This window comes from Cynocephalus volans, chromosome 2, assembly GCF_027409185.1.
Source record: "Cynocephalus volans isolate mCynVol1 chromosome 2, mCynVol1.pri, whole genome shotgun sequence".
Lineage (NCBI taxonomy): Eukaryota > Metazoa > Chordata > Mammalia > Dermoptera > Cynocephalidae > Cynocephalus > Cynocephalus volans.
This window is the reverse complement of record NC_084461.1, coordinates 166588560-166601398: the sequence shown is the minus strand read 5'-3', so window position 1 is coordinate 166601398 and position 12839 is coordinate 166588560. Positions and strand designations below refer to the sequence as shown.

At 55.6% G+C, this 12839-nt stretch overlaps 1 protein-coding gene across 2 annotated transcripts in view; it reads right to left on the bottom strand.

Moving 5' to 3' along the window:
- Positions 1 to 955: 955 nt before the first annotated feature.
- KIF13B (kinesin family member 13B) overlaps positions 956 to 12839 on the bottom strand; it is a 146694-nt gene continuing 134810 nt past the window's right edge. For both annotated transcript variants that reach the window (XM_063088030.1, XM_063088029.1), the window contains 2 exons: positions 7835 to 8717; positions 956 to 4919 (listed from right to left, as the gene is read on the bottom strand). In XM_063088030.1, coding sequence (XP_062944100.1) covers positions 4672 to 4919; positions 7835 to 8717 — 1131 coding nt within the window. In that variant the 3' untranslated portion in view covers positions 956 to 4671. The remainder of the gene's footprint in view (positions 4920 to 7834; positions 8718 to 12839) is intronic.

The window sequence follows — 12839 nt, the reverse complement described above, 5'->3', positions numbered from 1 at the left end:
AACTCTTCTGCACTTATGGATATAAACAGGTCCTGCTAAGCTGTGCTCTGATGGACGGCCACCTCCCATCATCCTCTGAGTGGCTGCAGCCCCTCATTTGCAAGCATATTTTACATCAGACAAACGGCGAGCAAGTCTGTGTCCCTGTGGGGAGCACCCTGGCCACCGTGGCCCTCCCTGAGCTGGGCTGTGACCCCCAAGACGGGGGGGTCCACAGGCCTACAAAGGCACCCTGGGCGGTTTTCCCGCTCAGAGGCTGGACCCACCATCCTCACCACCATTCCAGACCCACGCTGGGCACTCAGCTGAATGGGTGTCTGCGGGAGGCTGACCTCTCCGACTAGCAGGGCTCAGCAAAACTACCACCGGGCTCCACAGCCTACCAGGATTGGACCTGGCCCTGCCAGCTGGCCACAGCCATAAGCCTCCTCCCTTCCTGAAACATGTTGTTTCAGAACCTCCCAGGATCTACCCACCTCTGCAGCAGTGGGAAGCTGCCCTCTGCTCCCCACTTTGGGGGAGGGGGTGGCCCAGTGTGGGGTCTATGGTGTAGGTCAAGGCAGATGGTGGAGCTGAGCTGGGGCGGCCCCTCCCAGGCCAACTGTCACCTAGCTAGCCCAGAAGCTCTACTATCTTGGCTCTAAGCCCCCAGAATACTTCTATTGGGACTGAAGTCTAAATGGGGGACGGAAGACTGGCCAAGGACCCAGTGAGGCCTCTCTGGGTTCTTTAGTACAAATCATGAGCAGTTCGTGCTGGTGGCCCATGGTTGGGAGGTAAGCGCCAGGGGGTCCTGCTGCTGTTCCCTGAACCTCCCTCTTCTGGTCTCAATCTCATAAAGGCCACCACTGCGGAGAACAAGTCCATGCCATGCAGGGACAGTGCAATGAGCCTGTGTCAGGTGGGGGAGGGAAAAGCAACAAGACCAACCTCAGACATGAGCAGGAATCGTCTGCTTTATTGAGAAGCTGTTGGTCATTTGATGGAAAGGCACATATGGTACAAAATTACAGTGGTTTTAGTTCATTATATAGCACAAATCATTAAAGTCTTTACAATTCATTACAGAGCCTTTGGATTTTTTTTTAACTCCCATTTAATGTTACCAAATCAATATAAACCCAAATCAATATAATCCCCGAATCAAAGCCACTCTTTATATGTGGACCCATCCTATTTACAAAAATCCACACACAGAGAAGATGTTCCCAGACTCCAACACCGTGAGTGCCAGCAGCCCACCATGAAGGCACCATGGACTTGAGAGATGCTTTGGGGCACAAACACGTCCGTGTCCCCGGAGGTAAGGCACTACACATGGGGACTTCCCCTCTGGGGCAGCCCTGGAGCCTACCACACCGTGAGGATCTGACACTTTGCACACACGTGCACACAGGCAGTCTTCGGGCAAGCAAGGAGAATCTTGGCAAGGAAAATAAAGAGCCACGAACTCCTTGTCTGTTTCACATACAGGGAACTTTAAGCCAAGAGGAGAAAACACCTGGAAGAAATGGGGGATCTAAACACCTTCAAAGCCTCTCAGACTGCAGTGGTCACGTTCACAGTCGGTTCTCCCATTGAACACACACAGGCCCTACTTGGTGGGCCCAGAAATACCACTCGCTCCTCATCTGTGCCCTCCTGCTCCCCTGGTCAGGCCTGGGCACCCGGGACCCTGGTTACACTTCTGCCATCTGCCCCTCCACTGCCCAACACAGTTCCAAGGGTAGAAATGGGCCTTTCCCCCCAGTAGCCTCTGTCTTAACAAGGGCCTGAGGACCATGTGGGAGGTTGCGGGGTGGGAGGCAATGGCCCTGGGTGTGCACAGTGTCCCTGCCCTGTTTCTGTAGGGTCTGCATGTCCTGACTCGCACTGATGACATCTCTGGTCCCGTGTCCGAGCTGCCTACCAGATCCCAGAGCCTGGAGCCCTCGGAACGGTGCGGAGAGTGCTAATGCTGACATTTTATTTGAATTAGGTCTGATTATTAGAACGGGACAAGAGAGACTGAGGAAACAAACCTCCCACTTTGCTCCCGAGACTGCACCTGCTGCTCAGTTGCTGTGCAGCCGTGGCACCGGCAGGGCTTGGTAGCTCAGCAACCACGTCTGCTGAATGCCACTGCTTTGCCAGCCACAAGTTGCTGGTCTGCACCAAGAGCTACAAAGGTGAGACGGAGCAGGCCCCATTCTAACACCCACTACTGGTTATCGAGGAGAGAGGAGACTGGAGTAGACCTGCGTGGCCCAGAAAGGCAGTGGACGGTGACAGTGCCGCTGTGAGCAGCCTCTCGCCAGCCCACAGGGACATGCAGGTCGGCATGCAGGAAGAACACATGGCCTACCACGCTGTTCTGCCAGAGGCTGCCTCATCCCCCTCGTGGGTCAGAGCGGATGGGGACACCGGAGCATATGGTCCAGCCTCTCATGGTCCAGAGCGGGTCCTCATCAGCTGCAGGAGCCGCTCCCCAAGAACACTACCAGGACCAACTTCTAACACGCCACCAAGTGCCTCTCACACATCACGCCAATGCCTCGCCCTGCAGGCACAGCTGGAGCCAGGAGCACAGCCACTGCCATCTTCAGCTCTGGCACGAGGTCCAGGGCTCGCCTCGAGCAGAGCTGAGCAGCGAGGCTGCCTGAGCAGTGCAGCCTGGAGACAGGTGCAGGCGGACTTGAGAGAGGTGATCGAGACTCCTGCACCGCTCCTGCGAGCTCCTGCAAACAAGATCTGTTCTGGTCATAGCTCCGGTATATTCCATCCATGCTGAATCAAACCAAAGGGTAACAAGAGAGCAGCAGCCACAGCCCCAGTGGATTTTCCTGAGACGATCCCGTGGAAGGCTGCTGACATCCTGTGACTGGGTGGATGGGCTCCAGCAAGTGCATCGCCAGGTGCACAGAGTCACAGACACCCCAGAGCCCGCGCTTCCCGAGCACCTCACCTCCGTACAGCCTGCTCACTGGAGGCAGGTCACCAACATGCAGAGGAACAGATGGCGCTGGTCCCCACACCAACAGGCCACACTGATGACAGGAGACACAGAGAAAAAACTTCTGTGCAGGGAAGGAGGTTAAGTGACAAAGCAGAGCAGCACAGGCAGCACTTCATTCAGTGACACGGGCCGGCAGGTGCCTCCCAAACCACCAGCTGAAGACAGGAAGGAACACCATGCGGGGCTGCCCACACAGCTGGCTGTCCCAGGGCAGGACGAAGCGGGCTGCTCCCTGCAGAACACCTAGCAGCCCACACCCCCCGTGTCCGGCCGCTGCTGCCGGGAAAAACAGAAAGACACCTGCCTGCCACAGGGGTGCTGTGCGGGCAGAGGGAGGACGCCGATGGTTGAGAGCCCCTCCAGGGTGACGGCCCCGTCCTCATGGCTGCCCAGGACCACCTTTCACGGGTGCTGGATGAGCCAGTGGTCCTGAGAGCGCACTCGGTAAACTGATCAACCCAAGAGCTTCTCCAGCCTCCGGGTGCTATCTGCTTGCTGGGAGGAAGAGGCCGCAAGTGGCCGGGAGGTGGCCGTGGGATCCTGAGGAGCCAGTGAAGAGGTGGTCCCATCTCGGGACAGCGAGCCCAGTGCTACTTCTCGTGAGGGGCTTCAAATCCCCAGAGATCCAGAGATTCTCCACAAAAGCTTTCTAGATGTTCTTAAAAGTTGAAATGCAAGAACTAAACACAGGCTGCCCAGCAAGCCCCGTGCAAGTGCTGACCCCGGGCTTGTGCCCAGAGCTGTGGGGCAGCGGGGCCTGGGAGCATCAGGCTGTGTTCTCTGCCTGCCCCCCTGCCCCACCCCAGTGCTGGCCCCAGGGGCTCCACCACCAGAGGTGCCCAGCGCAGGTGGGGAAGACCCCGGGTTGCTCAGCTGTCCAGCAGCGCTGGGGCTTAGGAACTGCCAAGAAAAAATGGTCAGAAGGGCCTCCCAGAAACCAAAATTGCACCCCAGAAGAGGTAATGTCCTGGCTTTGTCTCTGACTCCACGAGCACAATGATGTCACCCCCTGGTCTCTGCTGCCATCTTTGGTAGCGTAAGGCCACTTGTGGTCTGCAATAAAGGAACCACGGAGGGGCCTCCTCCCCTGGCTGCCCCCACCCCAGGGCGGGAGAGGCCTGCAATGAGCAAGGCAAGAGCCAGGCAGACGACGATTGTGCTCACGAATGATTTGGGATTTTAAAAAATAAATATAAATAAATATATCCCTAGCATTCTGCTAAGGGAATATATGGCAAACAGAAGACTTTCCAGGTGCAGAGATGCTAAAACGCCCACACAGGAACCGCTAAGAAACCTCGTGGAGAGCAGCGGGTGAGGGGGGCCAGGCGTGCCTGCACACAGCAAAGCCTAGCCCAGGAGGCAGCTCAAGGGGCGAGGGCAGGGGGCATTGGGCCTCCAGGCTGAGGGGAGCCCTGCGGGGGCAAGGAAAGGCACAGTGAGGATCGCTGTTTAGATTCAGACATGAAGGGGGGCCCAGAACAGAGGAAAAGACACCAGCAACAAACATTCCCTCCAGCTCCTGGAGCTGCCCATGCCCGCAGGCTCAGGTGCTGCCACCTCCCCCTCCTCCTCCAGGTAGGTCACCAGTCCAGTGCCATGCAAAGGCCTTGTTCCCAGCTGCCCAGGCTGTCCTGCAGGGGCCCAGCTCCTCTCGGTGGTCACTGTCTGGCGGCTCAGCTGGCCCAGGATTTCCGGTTCTCGGGGTTCTTGTGGCTCCTGTCGGCTTTGGCCAGGGTGGCCGTCAGTGAGGCCAGGTTGGTGGCGGAGCCCGAGAGGGTGGCGCTGCGGCGGGCCTCGGGTCGCAGCCCTGTGCTGCGCCGCCGCCCCGGGGCCCTGCGGACGCGGTCGGGCCTCACCAGCAGCCCGTGGCCGGGGCTGCACTTGAAGTACTGCTTGCCTCCGATCGAGCCGTCATGCTTGCCTGCGGGGAGGAGAGGACGCTGACACAGTGTCCCCAGACGGCCACCTCTGTGCCACTGCTGGGCACAGGCCCCTCGCAGGTGGCTCGCGGGCACTGGCTGCTGTCCAGCAGGGCCCGGATGACTATCTCCTGGGGCAGCAAGCAGTGGTCAGCAAGGACTGACACTCCTGGGCTGCCCCAGTCCTGCAGCCTCAGGGGTGGGCAACAGCCCCTGGGGAGGGAGGTGCTACAGCCCAGGGACACCCAGCCACCAACGCAGAGCGCCCCTGCCCGGGGCACAGGTTATTTCTCATCTGAGGGTGGCAAGGTCAGCCTAGGAAGGATGGCAGCAGTAGAGTGACCCTTGTTCCTAAATCAGTTCAAGGGAAACCCAAACGACAGCCACTCCCATGCCATTCTGGATGTGTTCAGACAGGGTGAAGAAGGCTTTCCCGTGTAAATGGGAAATGTTTGCAGAAGGGGACGAAACAGAGCCTGGGAGAGTGGGGGTGGGGTGGGGGGATGGGGCGGGACACCCAGAGCAGAAGTCATCAGGAATCTTCTGGCCCCACCTCTCCAGCTGCACTTGCACTGGCATGGCCACGTCCCCAAGGATGACCTCTCTCCTCCTGGACACTGCCATCCCTCACCCGGACACACCAGCACCGTATCCTGGGCTGAGGCCCCTCAGCCATGTCCCAGCCCCAACTGTGTGTCCACAGCAGTGCCCCACCCTTCCAGTCCCTTCTCTCCCCGACTGACCAGTTGTCACCGTCTCCACAGCTGTCCCCAGGCTGAGCCACCATCTCTGAGCCGGATACCCCTGGCCTGGACGTCTGCACCAGCCTCCCGGGTGGCCTTCCTGTTTCCACACTACCCCAAGTCCAATCTCCACAACAGTGATCTTTTTAAATCTTCTACTCGTTTCCAGTCATCCTTTGCTCCCTAACAGGGCCACAAAACCCTCCGTGATCTGGCCACCATGCAGCTCGTGGTCCTCATGGGCAGGTGGCTCGGCTCTGCTTCCAGCAGGCAGGACCCCTGGGCTGCACCTGGCCCAGGCCCTCCCCTCACATTGCTCGTGCCCTCGCTTCCCTTAATACCAGCTAGGACATGCCCTATATGCAACATCCTCTATCCCCTTAGCCCATTTTATTTTCTTCATGCCATTTACTACTACCAAAATTCTATTTATTTGTTCATCTGTTGACATAGCAATTTTCTCCCCTCCAAAATAAAAGTCCAGTTAGATCAGGGACTCTGTTTTGCTCACTGAGGTATCCTCAGAATCTGGAATCTAGAACAGCAGGTGCTCAATTATTATTTGCTGTATGAATTAAAATTATTTGCTAACCCCCCTTTAATTGGTGAGCTCAAATGCAGACATAAACTTCTTTCCAAATTCCCCTTTGTATTTCAGGAGAAATGGATTTTTAAACATTTTCCAGCCTGCACTGCGTTAATCTGAACCACTTCTAATTTAAGCTATTGTCTGCCAAATTATTTCTAAAGGCAGTGAGTGACTTCACAGTGAAGCTCACGGGCCAGAGACAAAGGAGGCACAGGGTCTGCAGCCAGGGACAGGCAGGTGCCCTCAGGTGGCCAAGATGCTAGGGCAGGCCCCACTGGGCTCCACCAGAAGCCCACTCCGACATCAGCAGCCCTGCCCCAGCCAGCAGGTAGCTCAGGCTGGGTCGAGCATCCGGACAGTGTGACAGAGGAGCTCCTCCCTCAGGTGGCAGCATCCGATCACAGTCACTTCCTGCTGGGCCACTGTGACCCCCGCCTCCCACTATGTTCCCAGCGCTGCTTTTCCTAAAGCTCCCCCAGCTCTGCTCTGATGGAGGACCTCGCTGCTCCCACCCTCCGCTGTGTCTCTGCAATGTGACACCCCTGCCCACCTCACTGCAACCCCAGATACCCGAGGGGCAGCCGCTGCAGGTGGAGGCAAAACACACGGTGCCTGGCTATGCTCAAGCATCCGGCACAGACACGAAGACCTGCGTCCACACACAGACTTCCAGGCAGACACTCACAGCCCCGTCACTCAGAACCGCTGAAGTGACCCAGCATGGTGCAGAATTCAGCCAAGACAGGAACAAGCACTGGCAGTGCTGTGTGGCATGGACATGCCTAGATGACACTGTGCTAAGGGAAAGAAGCCGGACACGGCAGCCACCCCACCTGATTCCATTTATAGCAGAGTCCCGACTACACGTTTCAAGTAAATTTAGAGACAAGAAGTAGCTGAATGTTGCGAGGGGCTGGGGGCGGGGTGGCTGCTGGACATCACGTTTCTTTCTGGGCTGATGAACTTGTTCTAGAGTCAGATCATGGCAACAGCAGCACAACTCTGTAAATATACTAAAAACTAATGAATCGTATGTACACTTCAAACGAGTGAATTTTATGGTATATAAACTATATCTCAAAAAAGCTGCTTAAAAACAAATAACAAAAAACCTTCTGAAGGACAAAGTATCCTTGAAGTCCTGCCTCAGGTTTTAAGGCCACTGTGAGGCCCGCTGCTCTTTTGGGGGCTTCTTCCCGCCTCCTGAGGCTCCCAGCCCGTCGGCCAGTAGCCGGGGACATCCCAGCAACAGCTGGGAGCAATCGCAGCAAACACAGCAGATGTGGCTACTATTATATTTCAAATGCAGACACTTCTGTGGCTTAAAAAAAAGTGCATTTAAAATCATTACCAAATGTATAGTAGCTTTCACTGACTGTCTTGGGTTTCTGTGAAATTTCAGGAGGTTAAACAAGGAAACTCACATCTATAGAAAACTGATTTTGAAAAGTGGCAGTGGGAGGCTCAGAGAGGTCCGACGATATGCCCAGGCACATACGCATCCTGGCGGTGCTTCCCTGGCAGGCCACATCAGCCCAGGAGTCACCTGTGGTGCCAGCACCTGTCATGGACTAACTCCACTCACCTGCGGGTAAGTCAAGTTCCACGCCGATCCACATGCCCTCCTGGAAGTCGATCGGCCCGATGTACCTCACAGTGCCCGTCTTGTTGGTGCCCACGGCCACATACTCTCCCTCTTTGAGCCATTCTGGGATGTTGCCAGCTTCCTCGGGATCAGAGGCGTCCTCTGGCTTGCCCTGGACCTGTCCCCCATTGCCACCGTCACCCAGCCCTCCTGAGGCCAGCAGCTCGCCCTGGGAACCAGGGGAGCAGCCAGAGCCCCCGCCCAGCATGCGGGTGAATGACTTCAGCTCTGACGTCCGCACCTTGCGGATCCTGAACGGGGAGGTGGGAGCAGGTGCCTGGCACTGGAGGTCCGGGGGCATATCTGAGCTGGGGCCTGTATTTGCCTGGGCCAGGGGTCTTCCCAGCTGCCTGGGGACCAGGAGAGATTCACCCCTGGGATGCTGGATGAGGGCCTCCTCCTGGGGGGCAGGCATGGGAGGCTGAGCAGCTGGCTCTGTGGGGACTGGTGGTGACAGGTGGCTGCTGGGACCCTGCAGCTGGGCACAGGAAGCCACAGGTGGAAACAAGGACTCGGCCTCCAGGGCAGCCTGGCAGAGGGGTGCAGGGGGTGAGCCAGGATTCTGGCTGCCAGCCGGGGCCATGGCATCCAGGCTGGGGACCAGCGCATCAGACAGGGTCGCAGTGGAGACGCTGTGGGAAAAGTACCCACTGGAGGCTTCACTCAGCGGGCTAGGGGGCCCGTCCTGCCCTTCTGGGGCTGGGGTGACAGCGACGATGGGCGGTGGGGAAGGCGCCTTGGCTGGGGGGTCGCAGATCTTGATGGTGGGGGCCATCGGGCGCACCAGCATAGCAGGGCCAGGGCCCACGCCCTCTCGCTGGGCCTGTGGAAAGGGAGGCACACGGCTTAGCAGCAGAGTCAGGGCCATGTGGGACACCTCAGCTCTGATGGGGAAAGGGCCTGCCTCTGCAGGAGGACAGATCAGCTCCAGCCACATGCCCCTGTTGTGTACCACGGCCCTGCCCTGCCACCTCTCCATCTTCCTCATGAAACACCTGCCCCGCAGGGACTGACTGCATGGCACGACATGGGACAGCAGCCAGTAGATGCACATGACAGCCTCACTGCCCCAGCACAGCCTCCCGGTGCTCAGGCTGACACCCTGCTTCCCTGGAAACAGATCCCCTGCCCACCCCCAACCTCACAAAAAGATGGAGGGAATCACTAAAGAGGCCAAAAGAGCACTTTCTCCAGCAAAATCAAAATGATGATGTCATCGGAGCATCTGAAAGTGCCTCAGCTGCGTCACCAGCTCAGCACAGGAAGAGCAGCCACGGACTGCCACCTGACCGGGGCTCCCCGCTAGCAGTCAGGGGGATATGGAGGGGGACAGAGGCTCCCCACGGCTGGGGCCCTTTCTCTACAAGGCTGTTCTTCTGGCTGCTGTGGCAGGCCAGCCCCATGTCAAAAAATGGGGGCCTCTGATCCTAGGGACCGGCTAGGAGGAGCTGCTGGGCTGGCCTCTCCCCCTTCCGTCACCTGGGCAGGGGACACACACACAAAGCCCACGCCTCATGGTGATGGCGACAGCCACCGCTTGTCCAAATCCTAGTGTTTCTGAGGTGCATGTACGATGTTCTCTGGTTCATCAGATGAGCCATGTGCAGAAGCCGGCAGATGACCCTCCCCTGGTCACAGTGATGGGGAGGAGAAGGCAGGAATGGGGGGTGGGCAAGGTGGGTGGGGCAGAGAGGGGCGACGTTCAGAGAAAGAAATATGTTTTCCAATATTTACAGAAAAATTATTTATATTACAGGAATGGTCATTTTCCATTTGAAATACAGGATTTATTTGAACTGGGAAACAGCTGAGATCTATAAGTCTCTTACAGTTACTTGGCTTAACTCAACAGTTTGATAAATCATGCATTTTCCCGTGAATTGTCATTTATATTCCTGTTTCCAGAGGTCCTCTTTTCCCCACAAGGCGCACTTTCAGGGTATGAAATTAACGGCACCTCTTGAGATTAACAGCCCATTTTTGTGATGGCCCCTCTAGGCTGCAAAATTTACTCAATCCAATAGATCAATAACTCCACCAGCATAAATACTCTAAAAGATTAGGCAATCCTTCAATCACTCTTCTTCTGCAACTGGTACATGTTTTGTTTATTCTCTTCATTTTAGTTCTAATATCTCTGGCCATGCAGGGAAGAATACACAAACAAAACTATGAGTCGAGAATCTGGACAATAACCAAGGTCCTGAAACAGCTTCCGTTCCATACTCCCCACCAGGTGAGGCCCAGTCACAACTGGTGCCATTCTTGCTGCCCAGGGTGGTGGGGCAGGTCCCAAGGTGGCACTCCAGCGACTCTGCCTTAGATGACAGGTATGACCCCAGAGGAGTCCACAGGAATCACTGGCGAGGCTGGGCAGGAAGCATTAGCATGGCTCAGAGAGGTTAAAGGGCTTACCCAGGGCCCCAGTAAGTGAACAGGCAGGGATCGGGGGTCAGAGGTGCAGTGACACAGACCACAGATGGCAGACGCCACCTGACTGCAGCCTCTGAGCAATGCCATGCGACCGTAGTCCACATGCAAGTTGAAACCTAGCTGCCACCTTTGGATTATACCCTTACTGTGGAGCGAGACATTTCCAGAGACTTCTGTGAAAGCCCAGACTTGAGGAAGCCAGCACAAAGAGCACAAAGGCTGGCTGGGTGGCTGCCATTGCTGGTGAGGCCCTGCTCCTCCTTTCCCCTGGCCTGGTATCAGCAGGGGAGGGGGCCCCACGGGACCATCTACAGCCAAATGCGTGAACACCAAGCACACACCACAGTAAAAGGGCCTTTTAGAAATAAGCGAATTCTTGGAGGTCTGACTTTTCTTTCAAATTACTGGAGCCTTTTTGCCGTTGTTTTAATAAATAAAATCTGCAAAGAGAGAGCATTTCCTAAGAGAACTGGAAGCACGGTGGGAGAAAAAAGATTGACTACTCATGAGATCAGAAGTGCTGTTGAGCTGCAGGAGATCATAAGAGACTATTTTCTCCCCAGCTTAGCATTAGTCTTTTCACGCTGAGATCATGTATCAGGATGAAATGTAAAACTGAGAATTAAGCAGACACTTGGAAGAAGAAAATTGTTCTGTTTATAGAAATCTCCTTTGCCTAGCAGTGGGCTATTAAAGCCGCAGACCCTATTAGCAGGCAAGCACCGAAAAGTTTAGCAATCATATGATTAACAAGTTGAAAATAGAAAAGTGTAACAAGGAGAATACAGAGGGAGAAGACAGTGACCTATATTACAGTTAATTATCAAAACAGGAACGCTGAGACAAAAACTGTGGTGTGGACCAAACAATTTCAGACACGCTGTATGTGGGGCAGGCGCCAGCGGCTGACGGAGTCACCTCTTGCATCCTGGTCACCAAGGCGTCCAGGAAGGCAGACTGCACTATGATCTCGGGCACGGGAGAGGGATCAGCTGGAGAAGCTTCTTATGGGACAGACCGGAGAGCGCCAGGAGGACTCCAAGGTGAACGTTTACAACTCTCTGTGACTCTGACACCACGTCACTGCCAATCAGGCACCCAAGCACCAGGGGCTCCATGCCAGACAGGAAATGAGGACCCCACCACGGGCTCATCCCCGACCAGGGAAGCAAGACTCACGCTGAACTGAATAGTACACGTGTGTGCTCAACACTGTCCCGCACCTCTCTGCAATCATAGACACACACGTTGACCAGGGCGATTCTGTACAGACAGCATGATAAGACCTTAGGTGGAGAAGTGACTGGGACAGGAACAATCTGGAAAGACTTCAGGCAGTGGGTAGAAGCCACACCAAGCCTCGATGGCCGAGAGGACTCATGGCAACGTGGGGTCCCAGGAAGTGAGGAGGAAGGAAGCCAGCGGTTGTGCAGAGACAGAGCAGGCAGGGACACATGGGAGGCTTTGGGTGCCTAACCAGGGGGTGAGCGCCACCAAGTCCTGAGCAAGGAGGATGTGGCAGATTAGCAGGACTGACCTGGCAGAGGAACTCAGTTGATTGGAGAGAGGTTTAAAGTCCAAGCAGGCAAACCAGTAAGGAGATTCCAGCAAGAGAGCATGTAAGAGGGACAGGAGCTCTCCAATAAGCAGGACATAAGCAACATCACAAGAAAGGACTTCATGGCTTATGGACACATGGTTCAAAGGGCATTAAAAACAAACAAACAAACAAACAAACAAAAAACCCAAATGAGAGCCTGGATAAGCAACAGAGAAGCAGAGGAGAAGAAGGAATCAGAAATTCATTTTGAAGATGCTGAGTGATATGGCAAATGTGGCCGTCTCTGGAAGGAAGCAGGGGTCATCCACCTCTGCCACCGTCCCCTCTGCTCACCTCTGGCAGGACAGGCACAGGATGAGCTGCTTTTTCTTGCTGGATCCTCAGGTAACAGCTGGTCCCTACTCTATTGTGTAATTTAAGTTGCCTACAGACGGAACTGCCCCACCTGTAAGTTTCCCTCCCTAAGGCCCTAAGCAACCCAGCTGCTTCTGGTTCCGTGTGCACCTGGACGCCTGAGGCTTGTATGCAGTGAAGGCCTTCCAGACAGTCCGTGGGCACAAGGCTGGACCAGCCGAGCCTCCCTTCCTGCCAGGGAGCCCACACCTTAACCAAAGGGAGAGGAGCCCAGTGGGAACTAGACGGCCCACTTAGTATGGTATTAACCTGAGGTCACAAGCACAAAATAAACTCATTTTGGCAAAGGGTACCATTACAGCCACGTGTGCCATGGGACTGCATTTGGAAGGAAAGTGCTAGAAGGTGAGGGAACGGTGGTAGGATTTGAGAAAAGGCACAGAGGAGAGGTGACTCAGTAGGAAACCACAAGATAAGGCTTAAAAAGATGGAAGGACCAAGAGCATGCACTGAAATGTACACGCTTTACCCTGCAAACACGGGGGGTGGGGGGGGGTGGGCGGGTTCTGGCTAGAGACCAGGGAGATCCAGGATCAG